The following is an 18,981-nucleotide window of genomic DNA, read 5'->3' as shown; positions in this document are numbered from 1 at the left end:
TTCAGGTTGTGGAGCACCTGGATTCCTTTTTGCTGAGAAATATGATAAATTAGAGGAGGAGGGAATTGGCGGAAGGGCAGCAAAGAGACATCATGAGTTTCTTTGCTGCAAACGAGGGTGTAATGTCCAAGGGAAGATAACAATCAGGCAACTGAGTATACTGTTTGATAGGTTAAAGAGACATTTACAACTAAAGCTTAAATAATCATCAAAGCCATTGGAGTAGATGTCTTTCTTCTTGGTATATATAGAATTACAAGGGAACCATGTTTAGGGAAAAGCCCAGGAGCACCAATCAACTTGAAGATATTGACAAAACAGAAGCCAATTACAGTTAGTGGAGGGTAAGAAGAAAAACCCATACATCTTGTGTCTCAGGACCTAGAGGATAAGAGTGTGTTTTAAAAAATCTGGAATATTGCTATATTTTAAGCAAAGTGAAGAAAATAAATGATTTCCAATCATAGAGACTCCGATTATAGAGAATTTGAGTCCTGTAAAGATTGTAATTATTGTGATGAGAATGATACAAAGTATTTTTGCAAAGCATATAGTGGCCCATATATCATAGAAATATGTTCATTTTGAAAATTAAATTTTAATGGACATTGTAATTTCTTCCTAAAGATACTGGAGACAGAGCATGACAGGAAGGAATCAAACTATTGTCTCAGAGTTCCTCCTGCTGGGACTGCCCATCGAGTCAGAGCATCAAAACCTGTTCTATGTCCTGTTCCTGGCCATGTATGTTACCACCGTCCTGGGGAACCTTCTCATCATCGTCCTCATTTGCCTGGACCCCCACCTCCACACACCCATGTATTTGTTTCTTAGTAACCTGTCTTTCTCTGACCTCTGCTTCTCCTCTGTCACAATGCCCAAATTGCTGCAGAATATGCATAGCCAAGACCCGTCCATCTCTTATGCTGGCTGCCTGACACAAATGTACTTCCTTTTGTTCTTTGGAGACTTGGAGAGCTTCCTCCTTGTGGCCATGGCCTATGACCGCTACGTGGCCATCTGCTTCCCCCTGCGCTACACCACCATCATGAGCCCCAGGCTCTGTCTCTTCCTGGTGGTGCTGCCCTGGGTGCTGACCACGTTCCATGCCATGTTGCACACCCTGCTCATGGCCAGGCTGCACTTTTGTGATGATAATCTTATTGCCCACTTTTTTTGTGACATGTCTGCTCTGCTGAAGCTGTCCTGTTCTGACACTCGAGTGAATGAGCTGGTGATATTTATCATGGGAGGGCTCATTCTTGTGATCCCCTTTCTACTCATCATCACATCCTATGCTCGAATCGTGTCCTCCACCCTCAAGGTCCCTTCTGCGAGGGGTATCCGCAAGGCCTTCTCCACCTGTGGCTCCCACCTCACTGTGGTGTCCCTGTTTTATGGGACAGTTATTGGTCTCTACTTATGCCCGTCAGCTAATAATTCTACTGTTAAGGAGACTGTGATGGCTACGATGTACACTGTGGTGACCCCCATGCTGAACCCCTTCATCTACAGCCTGAGGAACAGAGACATGAAGGGAGCTCTGGGAAGAGTCTTTTGGAGAAAAAAAGCTCCCTTTTCTCTGTGATGGTCAAGTTTGGATTTTTGCATAATTTTATGTGGTTGGTATATTCGTATTAATATGGGGATATTAACCCAGACTTCTTTTTTCAATGATGTTTTTGTTAAAATTCCATAATAACATATTATCCAATAAGTAACAGAGATATGGCAGAGGTATGTAGTAGGAGTTGGAAAGGGGATGTCAGTGACCTACTAGCAGAATCTTGCTCAATTTTCTCTCCAGGTTACTCTAAGAAGCATTATTTTTAAACTTCCAATGAATTTTTCTATCTCCCCCCATTTTTTACTTTACTGTTTACAATGTTTTATTTACTGATAAAATAAACTCTACTGTTTACTGAGCGTTTACTCATTTACTGTGGAGACACCCTCTCCTTCTGCCCTTGTCCCCACCACCTTGGACAGACATTCCATGAATGAAGAGACTGAAACCACAGAACATGGGCCCACAGCAGCCTGCTAATATTTACTGAGCCAGACAACCCCTGAGGTCCCATTTGGAAATATGGAAGTGAAGAAAGTGCTAGTTGCTCAGTCGTGTCCAACTCTTTGCGACCCCATGGACTGTAGCCACCAGGCTCCTCTGCCCGTGGAATTCTCCAGCAAGAATACTGGACTGGGTTGCCATTTCTTCCTCTAGGAGGTCTTTTCGACCCAGGGATTGAACCTGGATCTCTTGTGTCTCCTGCATTGCAGGGGGATTCTTTACCATCGGAGCCACCAGGGAAGCCCTGAAAATATGGAGGAGACTAAAAGAAACAGCACAGGTGTGATAGCTTGTAAAATCACATTAATTTGGGATGCACTGCCTCCTTGGCTGACTGTGTGCCACTATGGCAGCAAATTCTTGGGCCAGTGGTCCCTTCCTAAAGCTGGCGTTCCAGATTTGTGAGGCCACCATCCAGGCCATGCCGTACTCCTAGAAAGGCCACTTAGAACCCAGGTCTGCCACATAAAGAGGTGGAGAGGAGAGCCATTTCTTCCTGTGTCCCCTTTTTAAACAATTTATCTTTTTTTTTTTTTTGTAAAAAATAACCAAAACCATGCTTTAACTAATACCCTGTCCTTGAGGTCAATACTTTAAAATTCAAAATTCTCACTCCCCTGCTTACCTCTGCTAAACTAGACTTTTCATTGCTGAATATAGATATTTACTTATCTCTTCATGAGGAAAGGGTTCCATTATTCTGTCATTAACCTTGTCTCCTCTGATTTATTTTCATGTCTCCAATGCCTTCTTGACCTGCCCTGAACCTCAAGTGCTTTCTATCTCCTTTGCTGCAATAGTTTAGTTCGTCTCTGTTGTTGTTTAGTTGCTAAGTTATGTCTGACTCTTCTGGGACCCCATGGACTTTAGCTCTCCATGCATCTCTGTCATGACCATGTGCCACGGTTACTTAAGCTTGTGTGCCAAGGGCCTGTGCTCTGCAACAAGAGAGACCACCGCAACGAGAAGAGACCGCACCACCACTACAGAGTAGCCCCCGTTCACCGCAACTATAGAAAAGGCGACACAGAGCAACGAAGACAGAGCACAGCCAAAAAATAGCTAATTATGGCTTTGTGGCCATAGATAACTGCAGCAGCAGGAAGAGCTGGAGACTAGGAGGTATTCTACACATTTGGGGAGTATTAGAGACAATGGAAGTGGCAGGTGTCAGTAATGTTTTCCCACAGAGGTAAGAAGGCTGAAGTACTTCAGTGCGATTCAAACTGGGTTTTCTTTTTCATCTTGGTTTGAGGAAGAATGGAATATGATCAAGGAGAGTTTCTCTTGTCTCTTATTCTAGTACTTTCTATATATCTGCATATAGTTGTGTCATAGAGATCTACCCCTTGTTAGCGTCAGGTGGTTTATGGGAAATGGTGTTTTACTGAGAGATTTTGCCACCCTGAGAATCTTTCCAAAATATGTGTCTTGGGGACTTCCCGGGTGTTCATGTGGTTAAGACTCTCTGCTTCCACATCACAGGGCATGGGTTTGATCACTAGTCAAGGGACTAAGATCCCACATGCTGCCCAACATGGCCCCAAAACCAAAACAAAATGTGTATCTTTCTTGACACTTTACTCAAACCACTGAAGGCTTCTTGTTGCCCACAGAAAACATCCTGTTACACTCCGCGGATTTTTAGGATATTCCTAGTATGGCTTCACCAACCATCCTCTTTTACTTTCCACCTGTGGCTCCAACCACAAAGGTCTGCTGTCCATTCCCTAAACAGGCAGTGGTTAGGCTTTCCTGCATGAGTTCTGCATCCTCCATTTTCCTCCAAGTATAGTCAGGTGTGATCAGTGATTGTAATCAGTCACTGCTCCTGGACCCTGAGAGCTTTGGTCCTAAAGAGGTCTTGTGTAATTGTTTTGTCTTTAATAAATCCCTCCAGGATTCAGACTCCTCTGGGATCCAGGGCCCCTGAGGCCTGAGGATGTGCAGAATGGGAGATGGAGAAGGGAGTTTTCAGACACAGGTGATGACTACAGAGGGTGATACTTTACACGCGTTAGTGAATAAAGGGGAGCAGGATCACAGGTCAGGGTCCTGAGTCAGCCTCACACACTGGGCAAGTTAGGCAGAGGGTGAGTGAGCTGGTCCCTTAGAAACTCTCCCACCTGAGGTCTTGGATTCCCAGGTTGTGTGATCTTCTGCAGGAGAGCTTTTCAGGTATGGTAATGCTCCTCTTTCCCACCTCTCTCCCTCCTAAAATTTCACTATGTTTGAGAAATGTTTATTGATATTCCACCAGTTATAATCTGCTTTCATTAATGACAGCATTCTTGTGTATTACTCACTGTATTATTTGTTCCCATGATATTGACTAATTTCAGCATACTGACAGCTCATTCTAGGCATTAATATCATAGTTCTGAACCCCTGTTTTATATTAGAATCACTTTGGAGCTTTAGAAAATTTTGTATAGATGCTTCACAGCAGAAACTGACACAATATTGTGAAGCAATAATATTGTGGTTCAGTCTCCAAGTCGTATCTGACTCCTCACAATGCCATGGACTGTAGCAATTATATTCCAGTAAAAAATTGTGGTTAAATTTATCTGAGGGCTTCAGTAATCTTTATTTTAAACTGTATCAGGTATCCTTGCTACTCACTGTGCAGTCCATGGACTGTGGCATGGGCATGGGCATTAGCTGGGTGCTGATTAAATTGCAGAAGCATTAGGCCATAGTAAAGTTACTAGTACTTACCAAAAAAATTCAGGCACAGAGTTACTATATCAAAATCAGGGTTTACCAGAACTCCCAGGGGATTTTAATGGGTTATCAAATTTTAGAATCACTGAACTATGTTGCCTTAAATGAAGTCCAGTCTGAGAACTACTGACTTAATGAGTGAAGAAAGTAAGAGGCTCATGGCATCATCAGTGACAGCATCCCACTCTGATGCTGGTACCTATATCCACATGTAAAACCTGTTGACGTGGCTGGATCAACCTGCATCAAGGAGTGAAATCCCAGATGTTGGATTCGGTTACGTCTTTCATGAAGGAGCTTCCCACATCTAATGATGTTTCTCCTTTGCTTTTTTTTTTTTTTTGCCAGCTTTTGGCATGCTGAGATGGATTAATCAGGATTCTTGAAAGAAAATGAACCAGTTGGAGAGTACATCTATATTTATTTTATCTATATAGATAAATATCTGTTTATATCCTCTGTAATGGTGGAAAAAAATAGTGTATCTGGTGTGGAGACATTTTCCAAGAGGACAAATTACATCCATAAATTCGGTAATACAGTGTCAAATTCAGTGCCAAAGTGCTAGCACTAGGAGTTGAGTCTAGTACTTTTGGTTCTGGGAGGATTTAGTAGGAGCAGACAGCAAACTCCTAATTTAGAAAGAGTTTGCGGTCTTTCAAGTTGGAAGAATGCATGTTTCAGCTGGAAGTACAACCAACGAGTGTTATGATACATCAACCACGTCCAGACACTCTGCCAGCTGCAAGCACTGCTGCAGTCGTGACGGCAGACATGGCCTTTCCTATGGGTAGCCTACCATTCTGTAGGGAAGAAAGCTATAAACAGTGTAATCAAAGGATACCAAAGGAGAAGGGTTCAATCTTGGAAGCAGGGAGACTGTTAAGAGGCTGTTCCAACGGTAGAGAAAGGACATGATGTCAGCCTGATTAAGGGTATTGAGAGTGGCTAATGGGAGTATCTGTAAGGGTAGGAGAATCAAGTGGTGGGATCTATAGGACATACCCACAGGAAGCTGATAATGACCAAAGGAGGGAATGAAAGAAAACTTTCAGGTTGTGGAGTACCTGGATTCCCTTTTACTGAAATATGAGAAGCTAAAGGAGAAGGGAATTGAGGAAGTGGCAAGGAGACATTGGAGGATGGGCAAGGGCTTCCCTGGTGGCTCAGATGGTAAAGCATCTGTCTGCAGTGCAGGAGAACTGGGTTCGATCCCTGGGTTGGGAAGATCCTCTAGAGAAGGAAATGGCAGCCCACTCCAGTTCTCTTACCTAGAAAAATCCCATGGACGAAGGAGCCTCGTAGATTGCAGTCCATGGGGCTGCAAAGAGTTGGACTGAGTGACTTAAGGAGACATCACGAGTTTCTATGCTGAAAATTAGGGTGTAATGTCCAAGGGAAGACAGCAGTTAGGCAACTCAGTATCTTCTTTCATAGGTCAAAGAGACATTTGCAATTAAAGCTCAAATAATCATCAAAGCCGTTGGAGTAGATAAGTTTTCCTTCATGGTATATATAGAATTACAGGTAGTTTATCTTTTCCAAATGAAAAGGTAAAAAGGAAAAGCCCTGGAGCATCAATTGTCTTGAAGACATTGACAAAACAGAAGCCAATTACAGTTAGTGGAGGGTAAGAAGAAAAACCTATACATCGTGTGTCTCAGGACCTAGAGAATAAGAGTGTGCTTTAAAAAATCTGGAATATTGCTATATTTTAAAGCAATGTGAAGACAATAAATCATTCCCAATCATGGAGATTCTGATTATAGAGATTTGGAGTCCTGTAAAGATTGTAATTATTGTGATGAGAATGATATAAAGTATTTTTGCAAAAGCATCTCAGTTCAGTTCAGTTCAGTTGCTCAGTCATGTCCGACTCTTTGCGACCCCATGAATCGCAGCACGCCAGGCCTCCCTGTCCATTACCATATCCCAGAATTCACTCAAACTCACGTCCATCGAGTCGGTGATGCCATCCAGCCATCTCATCCTCTGTCGTCCCCTTCTCCTCCTGCCCCCAATCCCTCCCAGCATCAGAGTCTTTTCCAATGAGTCAACTCCTTGCATGAGGTGGCCATAGTACTGGAGTTTCAGCTTTAGCATCATTCCTTCCAAAGAACACCCAGGACTGATCTCCTTTAGAATGGACTAGTTGGATCTCCTTGCAGTCCAAGGGACTCTCAAGAGTCTTCTCCAACACAACAGTTCAAAAGCATCAATTCTTCAGCATCTAGCGACCCATATACCATAGAAACATGTTCATTTTGAAGTTCAAATTTTCATGGGCATTGTTATTTCTTCCTAAAGGTACTGGAGACAGAGCATGACAGGAAGGAATCAAAATGTTGTCTCAGAGTTCCTCCTACTGGGACTTCCCATTGAGTCAGAACATCAAAACCTGTTCTTTGTCCTGTTCCTGGCCATGTACGTTACCACCATCCTGGGGAACCTTCTCATCATTGTCCTCATTTGCCTGGACCCCCACCTCCACACACCCATGTATTTGTTTCTCAGTAACCTGTCTTTCTCTGACCTCTGCTTCTCCTCTGTCACAATGCCCAAATTGCTACAGGACATGCAGAGACAAGACCCGTCCATCTCTTATGCTAGCTGCCTGACACAAATGTACTTCTTCCTGTTCTTTGCAGACCTGGAGGACTTCCTCCTTGTGGCCATGGCCTATGACCGCTACGTGGCCATCTGCTTCCCCCTGCACTACACCACCATCATGAGCCCCAGGTTGTGTTCCTTCCTGGTGGTGCTGTCCTGGGTGCTGACCACGGTCCCTGCCATGTTATACACCTTGCTCATGGCCAGACTGTGTTTTTGTGAAGACAACGTGATCGCCCACTTTTTCTGTGATATGTCTGCTCTGCTGAAGCTGTCCTGCTCTGACACTCAAATTAATGAGCTGGTGATATTTGTTGTTGGAGGACTCATTATTGTCCTGCCATTCCTAGTCATCATCATGTCTTATGCACGAATTATTTTCTCTATCCTTAAGGTCCCTTCTGTCAAGGGCATCTGCAAAGCCTTCTCCACCTGTGGCTCCCACCTCACTGTGGTGTCCCTGTTTTATGGGACAATTATTGGTCTCTACTTATGTCCATCAGCTAATAATTCCACTGTTAAGGAGACTGTGATGGCTATGATGTACACTGTGGTGACCCCCATGCTGAACCCCTTCATCTACAGCCTGAGGAACAGAGACATGAAGGGAGCTCTGGGAAGAGTCTTTCGTAAAAAGAAATTTCATTTCTTTCTATGATGGTAAACTTGGTAAAATTTATGATGGTAAATTTCTACATAATTTTATCCAGTAGATGTGTTGATATTAATGTTGGGATATTAACCCTGACACTTTTTTCAATAATCTTTTTGTTACAATTTCATAATAAGATATTGTCCAATAAGTAAAAGAGATAAAGTGGAGGTTTGTAGTTGGGCTTGGAAAGGGGATGTCTGTGACCTACAAGTCTTCCTCTTTTTTTCTCTTCAGGTGACCCTAAGAAGAATTATTTTTAAACTTCCAGTTAATCATTGTGTCATCCCCCCTGCCTTTTTTAAACTGCTTCCAATGTTTAATTTACTGATAAAATAAATACCACTTTTTTTGAGCATGACTTCTCTCCTTTGCATGTGTTTTAGCGTGTACAACACCATATTGTTAACTGCAGGCACTATCTTATATTTTACTGCTTACTCATTTTATATAACAGAAATTTCATGCCCATAAAAAATCAGCTTTCCATCTTCTGCTCATTCCAGCTCCTGACAACCACCATTCTGTCCTCTCTTCTATGAATATAACTACATTGATAACTCACATCTAACATGGAATCAGTCAGTGTTTGTCCTTCTGTTCATGGGTTATTTCACTTAGTGCCATGCCCTGTAGGTTCATCCACACAGTCAGCCAATTCGAATATTTCTTGTTTTAAAGACTGAGTGATATTCCATTATATGCATATACCACATTCTCTGTATCCATTTATTGGTTAATAGACATTTGAATTGTTTCCATATCTTGGCTATTGTGAATATTGTTGACGTGAATGATGAAGAGTGGGTATCTCTTCATATTCCTCATGTCATTTCCTTTGGGTGTACACCCAGAATTGGGATTGCTGGATCATGTGCTAGTTTTTTTTTTTTTTTTTTTTTTGGAGAATTGTCACAGTGGCCCTGATAGTTACACCAGATGAACATTATATGAAAAGTGCAGATCAATATCCCACTAGTTTCTTGTCTATATCTGTGAGTCTGTTTCTGTTTTGTTTATGTATTGAATGTCACATGTAAGTGACATTATAGAGTATTGGTCTTTGTCTGACTTATTTCAATAGGCATAATATGCTTTAGGTCCATCCACATTGTTGCAAATGGCAGAATTTTGTTCTTTTTAATGCTGAATAATGTTTCATTGCATATACACGTCATAGCTTCTTTATCCATTTATCTGTTGATGGACATTTGTGTTTCTTCCACATCATGGCTATTGTAAACAGTGCTGCTATGAACCTGGGGTGCATGTATTTTTTGAATTAGTATTTTTTTTTCCCAGATATATATCCAGGAGTGGAATTGCTTGATTGTATGGAAGTTCTATTTTTATTTTTTAATGAACCTTCATACTGTTTTCCACAGTGGCTGCACCAATTTACATTCCACCAACAGTGTAAAAGGGTTCCCTTTTCTCCACATCTTCTCCAACATTTTAATTTGTGTTCTTTTTGATGACAGCCCAATCTGATAGGTGTGAGGTGATATCTCATTGCAGTTTGACTTGCTTATCACTAATAATTAGCAATGTGGAACATCTTTTCATGTGCCTATTGGCCATCTGTATGTCTTCTTTGCAAAACTGTCCCTATCCTTTGAACATTTTTAATGAGATTTTTTTTTTTGCTTTGAGTTATATGAGTTTTATAAAAATATATTTTGGATATTAACCCTTTATCAGGTATATGATTTGAAAATATTTGCTCCCATTAGGTGTGTTGCCTTTGCATTTTGTTGATTTTTTTTTTTCTATGCAGAAGTTTTTTAGTTTGATGTAGTTCCCATTTATTTCTGTTTTTGTTGCTTATGTCTTTGGTGTCATATTCAAAGAATAGTCACCAAGACCTATGTCAAAACTTTACTGCCTATGTTTCTTCTAGGAGTTTTTTTCATTTTAGGTCTTAGTTCAAGCATGAACACATTTGAGTTAAATTCTTTTGCATTTCCAGTTCCCCAGTGCCATTTATAGAAGAGACTGTCCTTCCTCATTGTATTTTTAAAGTACCATCTTATTAATATAATAGCACCAGAACTGTAAATGCTTGGATATAAATCATACACAATATATACAAGGTCTGTATCTTGAAATCACAAAACTCTGATTAAGAACTCATTGAGAACTAAAGAAATTGATAGATACAACATGTTCATGGGATGAAAGACTTGACATTGTTAAGATGTTCTTCTGAAACTGATCTAGAGATTCAACACATTTCAGTTAAATTCCAGAGGATTTTTTGGTAGTATAAATGAACAATAAGATTACAAAATACACATGTAAAGGCAAAGAAACTAAAAAAGTAAATTTACTATAGCTAAAAGATTAAAAATGGTGGCATTGGAGAAATATGGATCAATATAGAGAGTATAGAATACCTTATAGAATCCAAAAACTAGATTCAATCATGTACCATCCATTGATCACTGACAAATGTGCAAAGACAATTTAGTAGGAAATAGTCTTGTCGACCAATGATGCCGGAGAACTTGGATTTCCATGTGAAAAAAACAAACTTCAATCCACACCTCATGTTAACAAAAACAATTCACTCTTGATGGATCATTTGCTTAAATATTAGTATGAATACTGAGATGGTTTCCCATGACACTATGTTTCATGGAGCCAGAGAAATCCCAGAGCAGGAAGCTTGAACCATGTGGAACAGAATGGAGGTGAGGTGCCATCAGGTTTCAGTACTAAAGCTTGCTGAAGCCAGTGCAGAGCTGGTTACTAAGCCATGGCTGGAACAGGAGATGAAGCTGTGAGAATTGAAAATGCACAAGAAGTGTCTCATGTAGGTCTCAGGGGAGGAGTGCTTCAACCAAGGGATGTAACAGTGGTTTCATTAAATTGGAAGTTGAGCAAATCACCTGAACATTTTGTTGTCCTTATGCGAAAGAAAAAAAGTGAAGTTGCTCAGTCGTGTCCGACTCTTTGCGACCCCATGGACTGCAGTCTATCAGGCTCCTCCATCGATGGGATTTTCCAGGCAAGAGTACTGGAGTGGGTTGCTATTTCCTTTTCCAGGGGCTCTTCCTGACCCGGGGATCAAACCTGGTCTCCTGCATTGTAGGCAGATGCTTTACCATCTGCCCACCAGGGAAGTCACTTATGTGAACCCATATGCAAAGATGAACATTACATGAGCCTGGGTTGGTGATATAGATTAGAAAGGGAAAACTGGGTTTCTCCACACAACTGGGTCAGAGAGGACCATGTTTGCAATTCTAGGGAATTCTCTGAGTGCCTCTTAGTATTTTCTATTTAAAAATAAATATCAATAAAACTATAACAAGTCGATAAGGCAAGACCATTGAAGATGCTGATTCACTAGGAATGAAGATTTGCATTATGTGAGAACTCCATACAGCTGAGATGGTAGCCGAGGAGAACACGGAATGGGTAGTGAAAGAAGGTGTTATGGCTTTGTGGCCATAGTTAACTGGTGCATAAGGAAAAGCTGGAAACTAGGAGATATTCTGACACATTTGGGGAGTATTAGAGATGATGGTGGGCTAGACAGGTGGTGCAATGATAAAAAAAAACACCTGCCAATGTAGGAGATGTGGGTTCAATCCCTGGGTCAGAAAGATCCCCTAGAGTAGGAAATGGCAACTCACTCCAGTATTCTTGCCTGGAAGATTCCTTAGACAGAGCAGGCTGGCAGACTATGGTCCATGGCGTCACAAAGTGTCAGACATGACTGAGCGACTGACCATGTACACACGTGCAGAGATGATGGTGGTTGCAGGTGCCAATCATGTTTTCTCACAGAGGCAAGAAGGCAGAAGTACCTCAACAGGATTCAAACTGGATTTTCTTTTATGTCTTGGCTTGAGAAAGAATTGAACATGGCCAGGGAGAGTTTATCTTTCTTCTTATTCTAGTACTTTCTATTTATCTGCATATAGATGTGTCAGAGATATCTACTTATTGTTAGCTGCAGGTGATTCTTGGAAAATGGTGTTATATTGAGAGATTCTGCCACCTTGAGAATCTTTCCAAAATATATCTTTTTTGACACTTTGCCCTAACCACCGATGGCTTCTTGTTGCCCACAGAAAACCATCTCTTCAGATATTTTAGGATACTCACAGTAGGGTTCCTGCTTGTTTTATGACTTCACGAACCATTCTCTTTTACCTCCCAAAGTGTAGGCTCCAACCATAAGTGTCCCATGTCCATTCCCTAAACAGGCAGTGATTAAGCTTTCATGTATGAGCTTCTCTCCATCTTCACCTTTCCCCAAAGAGTAGTCAGGTGTGATAAGTGATTGTAATCAGTCGCTGCTCCATGACCCTGAGAGCATTTGTCCTAGAGAAAGTGAAAGTGTTAGTTGCGAAGTCATGTCTGACTCTTTGTGACCCCATGGATGATAGCCCACCAGGTTCCTCTGTCCACGGGATTTTTCCAGGCAAGAATACTGGAGTGTGTTGCCATTCCCTTCTCCAGGGATTGAACCTGCATCTCCTGCATTGCAGGCAGATTCTTTACCATCTGAGCCACCATGGGAGGTGGTGTCCTAGAGAGGCCTTGGGTAATTACTTTGACTTTAATGAGTTCCTCCAGGATCCAGACTCCTCTGGGATCCAGGGCCCCTTAGGCCCAAGGATGTACAGAATAGGAGATGTGAGAAGGGAGGTTTCAGACACAGGTGATGACTACAGAGGCTGATATCTCACATGCTTTAGTGAATAAACTAGAGTAGAATCTCAGGTCAGGATCCTGGAGTCACCCTCACACACTGGGTAAGTTGGGCAGAAGGTGAATGAGCTGGTCATTTAGGATTCTTCCAACCTGAGGGTCTTGAATTCCCAGGTTGAATGGTGTTCAGTAGGAGAGTTTTTCAAGTATGGTGATGCTTTTCTTTTCCACCTCTCTACTTCCCCAAATTTCACTACATTGGAGAATTTTTCACTAATGTTCACTCATTTAATCTATTTTTTAAATTAATGATAGCATTCTTATGTGTTACTTACATATCATTTATTCCTACAGCATTGTGTAGTTTCAGTGTACTAACAACTTTTAAGTAGGCATTCATGCCACACTTCTGAACCCTTGTTTTATTTTAGAATCACCTTGGAGCTTTAAAAAAACTCTGTATGAACTTCCTCTCAAAGATTGTGATTATATTTATCTGAGGGGGTCCAGTGATCTTTGCTTTTAAAAGCATCAGGTATTTTTCCTACTCACTGTGAAGCCCATGGACTACTACCTGGGAGCTGATTAAAATGCAGAAGCAGGCCTATTATATCAAAATCAGTGTTTTACTAGCACTCCCAGGAGATACTTCAGGGATATTAAATTTTAGAAGCATTGCCCTAGATTTATTTAAGTGCAGTTCTGGCTGAGAACTACTGACTGAAGAAGGTGAGAGGCTCATGGCACGATCAGAGACAACATCCCCAAGTCCTGTCTCTGGTTTGTGATCGCTAGTCACACTCTTAATACAAATGTAATCCCCAGTCACACAAATGGGGTCCTGCTCATTTGCCAGGGAAACAAAATTCTGAGAAACCAAGTGTTTCTTCCCAGTGTTATGTCTTTATGTAATATCCATGTATAAAACCTATTGACGTGGCTGGATCAGCCAGCGTCAAGGGGTGAAGCCAGCTGTTGGATTCAGTTATGTCTTTAATGAAGGAGCTTCCCACATCTAATGGGTGCCATTTTTCTACCTTGAGGTGCACTGAGAAGTGTTAGGCTTCTCCAGAGAAACAGATCCAATAGAGAATTTTATCTATATCTCTCCATATATGTGCATATATCTCTATTACCTATATCATCTGTATTAGTGTAATAGTAGTGTGTTTGAAAGGGCTTCTTAGGTAGCTCAGTGGTAAAGAATCTGCCTGCCAGTGCAAGAGATGCAGGAGATACGGGTTCAATCCCCAGGTCGGAAACATTCCCCTGGAGAAGGAAATGGCAACCCACTCCAGTATTCTTGCCTGGGAAATCCCATGGACAGAGGAGCCTTGTGGGCTACAGTCCATGGGATAACAAAGAATTGGATACAACTGAGGGACTGAGGGCTCACTGTGTTTGAGAACATATGAGAACAAATAGTTTGGGGACAACATTACTCCATACATTTTGTAATACAGGGTCAAATTTAGCGCTAAATGGTTGAGGGTAGTGAGTTTCTGTCCTTGGGAGGAGTTAGTAAGAGTAGTGATTCTAACTTAAAAGGAGTTTTGCTGGCTTTAAAGTTGGAGAAATGCACATCTCAACCTGAAGCACGACCAGTGGATATTTATGAAACACCTCCTGTATCCAGGCACTGGGCCGGGTGCTGCCTCTGTGGCAGCTGTGAAGGCAGACGTGACCCTTTCCTATGTGGAGTTTATAATCTGGTGAAGAAGGCAGCTATAGAGTAATGATCCCATTGTCCTGGAGTGCTGTGGGCACAAGAAGGATGCTTGGAAACATAACAGAGCATTCTCCTCTGGGCTGGGGGAGATAGGGAGGCTTTGCAGGGCAAATGACATGAAACGTATGTGAAGGACAAATACGGGAAGCCATGGGAAAAGATGGAGCAGAAGGGAGAGAACTCTAGGGAAGAGGAACAGTGAGTGCAAAGTGCTGGAGCAGAGTGTTGTGTTTAGTCCAGCTTTGCTGGAGAGTGAAATGTGAGCACAGTTGTGGGGCCAGATGGAGTTTCGGAGTTAGGCAAGGGTCAGGTCATGAGTCACCTTTTGAAGGGAATTTGCCTTTAAGGAATTTGCCTTTATGTTAAGAGCAATGAGAATCCACAAAGACTTTATGGAGAATGGTTACCTGTTCTTCATCTTCAAATGCCTACTATGATGAAGGATACTGATGGATTTCAAGTATGGAAGCAGGGAGATGAATTAAGAGGTTGTTCCAAAGATTAAGATTGACATATATACCCTACTATATATAAAATAGGTAACTAATAAGAACCTACTGTAAAGCCCAGGGAACTATACTCAATACTCTGTAATGGCCTATCTGGGAAAAGAATAAAAAAAAGAGTGGATGTATGTATAGATATAACTGATTCTGCCTGCCAGTGCAGGGGATGCAAGATATGTGGGTTTGATCCCTGAGTTGGGAAGATCCCCAGGAGTAGGAAATGGCAACCCACTCCAGTATTCTTGCTTGGAAATTTCCATGGTCAAAAGAGTCTGCCAGGCTGCAGACTGTCCATGGGGTTGCGAAGAGTTGGAAACACACACACACACGTAAGTGATTCACTTTGCTGCACACCTGAAACTAGCACAACATTGTAAATCAACTATATTCCAATAGCATTTTTTAAGGTGGTTCCAATAGTGTAAATAAGATGTGATGTCAAACTGATCTAAGGTGGTGAGAGTGTGGATAAGGAGTGAATGAAGGAGAAAGAATTTCTAGATCTTGTTGACAGATGTTGGGTATTGATAACAGAAAGGAGGAAATGAAAGAAGCCTTTCATGTTTTAATCTGGATAACCCGAAAGTCTTTTTCTGGGATATGGAAGACCTGAGGAGGAGGGAATTGGGAGAGGCACAAAGGGATGTCGTGTGTTTCTTTTGGAATCTGTTTAACTGAAGATGCCTGTAATACATCCAAGGAGAGAGAATATTCAAGCAATTGAGTATCTTCTTCTATGAGTTAGAAAGACTTCTACAACTGAAGTTTAAATGGTAATCAAGCCATTGAAGTAGATGAGTTTTTCTTGGTGCATGTGTGCTAAGTCGCTTCAATCTTGTCCAAATCTGCAACCCCATGGACTGTAACCTTCCAGGCTCCACTGTCTCTGCATTGGCAGGCAGGTTCCTTACCACTAGCACCACCTGGGAAGCCCTTTTCTGATGGTATATAAAATTATAAGAGAACAGGTTTTAGGAAAAAACCCTGGAACATCAATCAAGTTGAACATAGAGACAAAACAGAAGCCAGTAGAGTATTGAGGATGTCTGACCAGGCAAGTATGGGAAAAACCAATGTATTATGTGTCTCAGAAGTTGAGGGATAAAAATGTTTTAGGAAAGTTGGAATATTGTTTTGTGTTAAAGAGAAATGAAGAAAATAAGTCATTTCCAATGATAGAGATTCTGATTATAGAGAATTGGGGTCCTGTAAATATTGTAATTATTGTGATGAGAATTTTGCAAAGCATCTAAGAGCCAGTTTATCATAGAAATAAGTGCACTCTGAAATTCAGGTTTTCAAGGACACTATTAACTTCTTCCTAAAGACACTGGAGACAGAACATGACAGGAAGGAATCAAACTACTATCTCAGAGTTCCTTCTGCTGGGACTGCCCATCAAGTCAGAGCATCAGAACCTGTTCTACACCCTGTTCCTGGCCATGTATGTTACCACCGTCCTGGGGAACCTTCTCATCCTCGTCCTCATTTGCCTGGATCCCCACCTCCACACACCCATGTATTTGTTTCTCAGTAACCTGTCTTTCTCTGACCTCTGCTTCTCCTCTGTCACAATGCCCAAGTTGCTGCAGAACATGCAGAGCCAAGACCTGTCCATCCCCTATGCTGGCTGCCTGACACAAATGTACTTCTTCCTGTTCTTTGCAGACTTGGAGGACTTCCTCCTTGTGGCCATGGCCTATGACCGCTACGTGGCCATCTGCTTCCCCCTGCACTACACCACCATCATGAGCCCCAGGCTCTGTCTCTTCCTGGTTTTGCTGCCCTGGATACTGACCACGTTCCATGCCATGTTGCACACCCTGCTCATGGCCAGGCTGCATTTTTGTGAAGACAATGTGATCCCCCACTTTTTCTGTGATTCATCTGCTCTGCTGAAGCTGTCCTGCTCTGACACTCGAGTGAATGAGCTGGTGATATTTTTCGTTGGAGGGCTCATTATTGTCATCCCATTCCTACTCATCATCATGTCTTATGCACGAATCGTGTCCTCCATCCTCAAGGTCCCTTCTGCCAAGGGCATCTGCAAAGCCTTCTCCACCTGTGGCTCCCACCTCACCGTGGTGTCTCTCTTCTATGGGACAATTATTGGTCTCTATTTATGCCCATCAGCTCATAATTCCACTGTTAAGGAGACTGTCATGTCTATGATGTACACTGTGGTGGCCCCCATGCTGAACCCCTTCATCTACAGCCTGAGGAACAGAGACATGAAGGGAGCTCTGAGAAGAGTCTTTTGCAAAAAGAAAAATGCCTTCTCTCTATGACTATAAAATTCAGATGATGATAAAGATGGGATTTCTACACAATTTTATTTAGTAGGTATATTGATATCAATATTGGGATATTAACCCAGATTTCTGTTTTCAATGATCTTTTTTTTTTTTTACAATGACTTAGTAGGATATTGTCCAATAAGTAAAAGAGATACAGTGGAGGTATGTAGTAGGACTTGGAAAAGGGATGTCAGTGACCTCCTAGCTGGATCTTTCTCATTTTTCTCTCCAGGTTACTCAAAGAAGCTTCATTTTTAAATTTCCAATTAATCTTTGTGCCCTCCTTCCACCTTTTTTTCCATTAGTGTTTACAATGTTTGATTTACTGCTGAAATAAACACTATTGCTTACTGAGCGTTTACTCATTTACTTGTTGACACACCCTCTCCCCTCTGCCCTTGATCCACCACCTTGGACAGACCCTCCATGAATGAAGAGACTGAAACTGCAGAACCTGGGCCCACAGTAGGATACGAATATTTACTGAGCCAGACAATTCCCAATGCAGTTACTTTTATCATCCTCCCATCTGAAAATACGGAGGAGACTAAAGGAAACAGCACAGCTGTGATAGCTTGTAAACTGCATTAATTTGGGATGTGCTGCCTCCTTGCCCACTGCGTGCGGCTGTGGCAGCAAATTCCTGGGCCAGCGGTCCCTTCCTAAACCTGGCCCGTTTGGATGTGTGAGGCCGCCATCCGGGCCATGCCATGCTCCCAGGAAGGCCACTTCGAACCCAGGTCTGCCACATAAAGGTGGAGAGGAGAGCCTTTTCTTCAGTGTCTGTTTCCCTTTTTTAAACAATTAACTTATCATGTTTTTTGAAAAAGTAACAAAAAATATGCATCATATAATACTGTGTCCTCGAGGTCAACACTATTTAAAATTCAAAATTCTCCCCTGCTTACCTCCTGTAACCTGGACTTTTAATTGTTGAATATAGATATTTATTTATCTGTTCTTGAGCAAGGGTTTGCATTATTCTGTTTCTTAACCTTCTCTCCTCTGATTTTTTTTTGTGTGTGTGTGTAATAAAGTTTTATTAAAGTATAAAGGAGATAGAGAAAGCTTCTGACGTAGGCATCAGAAGGGGGCAGAAAGAGTACCCGCTTGCTAGTGTTAACAATGAAGTTATATACTCTCCAGTGAATCCAAAGAATGTCTGGAGGACCTCATCAGACCTACTCCATAATTTACATTTTAAAATAACAGAAGGTTTAATGCAGAGACTGTCCTTAGGCGAGATACATTATTGTTATATAATCCTAAGGAATGTGGGGAAAGAAAAAAAGTTTGTCCTTTCTTCCTTCTTGAGAATTCCAGACCCCTCTCTCCTTGGGAACCCCTAGACTCTTTACCAACCTGCCTAGGAACTGACTCTCTCATTCCCCCTTTTCTTTTAGGAGAATTATGTTGCCTAGGGAAAAGGGGCATCGTTCTCGTTCCATAACTGCCTCCGAGCTGACAAGGGGGGTTGTCCCTAAATTGGTGAGGCAACGTATTCTCCTAATCCTCATATTGAGGATATCTGATCCAGGGGCCCCAAATAGTAGCTGGAGGAAGTTGCAACAGTAGCAGGAATTTGAGCAATCATTTGTAACTTAAAAGCTTTCATGCGGCTAGGAACAAATCCAGTTATACAATTACAGATGCAGGCAACATAGTCATTAAACCAAGTTAAAATCGAAATTAAAAGTCACATTATGTCCATAGTTAAAGTACAA

At 41.8% G+C, this 18,981-nt stretch overlaps 3 protein-coding genes across 3 annotated transcripts; all 3 read left to right on the top strand.

Moving 5' to 3' along the window:
• The first annotated feature begins 607 nt into the window (after positions 1 to 607).
• Positions 608 to 1,588, top strand: LOC133231593 (olfactory receptor-like protein DTMT). Its single transcript, XM_061389956.1, has one exon. It carries the CDS (start codon positions 644 to 646, stop codon positions 1,586 to 1,588), a length of 945 nt encoding a protein of 314 aa, XP_061245940.1. The 5' UTR covers positions 608 to 643.
• A 5,533-nt stretch (positions 1,589 to 7,121) lies between these two features.
• Positions 7,122 to 8,066, top strand: LOC133231592 (olfactory receptor 1E5-like). The gene has a single exon (XM_061389955.1). It carries the CDS (start codon positions 7,122 to 7,124, stop codon positions 8,064 to 8,066), a length of 945 nt encoding a protein of 314 aa, XP_061245939.1.
• A 6,401-nt stretch (positions 8,067 to 14,467) lies between these two features.
• Positions 14,468 to 17,272, top strand: LOC133231935 (olfactory receptor 1E2-like). The gene has a single exon (XM_061390702.1). It carries the CDS (start codon positions 16,304 to 16,306, stop codon positions 17,246 to 17,248), a length of 945 nt encoding a protein of 314 aa, XP_061246686.1. The 5' UTR covers positions 14,468 to 16,303; the 3' UTR covers positions 17,249 to 17,272.
• The last annotated feature ends 1,709 nt before the right edge of the window (positions 17,273 to 18,981 follow it).

This window comes from Bos javanicus, chromosome 19 (genome assembly GCF_032452875.1).
Source record: "Bos javanicus breed banteng chromosome 19, ARS-OSU_banteng_1.0, whole genome shotgun sequence".
Classification (NCBI taxonomy): domain Eukaryota; kingdom Metazoa; phylum Chordata; class Mammalia; order Artiodactyla; family Bovidae; genus Bos; species Bos javanicus.
The sequence above is the reverse complement of the archived record's forward strand: the minus strand, read 5'-3'. Positions and strand labels throughout refer to the sequence as shown.

Bases quoted from the DNA above. Each gene is read 5' to 3' on its own strand.
- LOC133231593 (XM_061389956.1), top strand. From the start codon at position 644: ATGACAGGAAGGAATCAAACTATTGTCTCAGAGTTCCTCCTGCTGGGA.
- LOC133231592 (XM_061389955.1), top strand. From the start codon at position 7,122: ATGACAGGAAGGAATCAAAATGTTGTCTCAGAGTTCCTCCTACTGGGA.
- LOC133231935 (XM_061390702.1), top strand. From the start codon at position 16,304: ATGACAGGAAGGAATCAAACTACTATCTCAGAGTTCCTTCTGCTGGGA.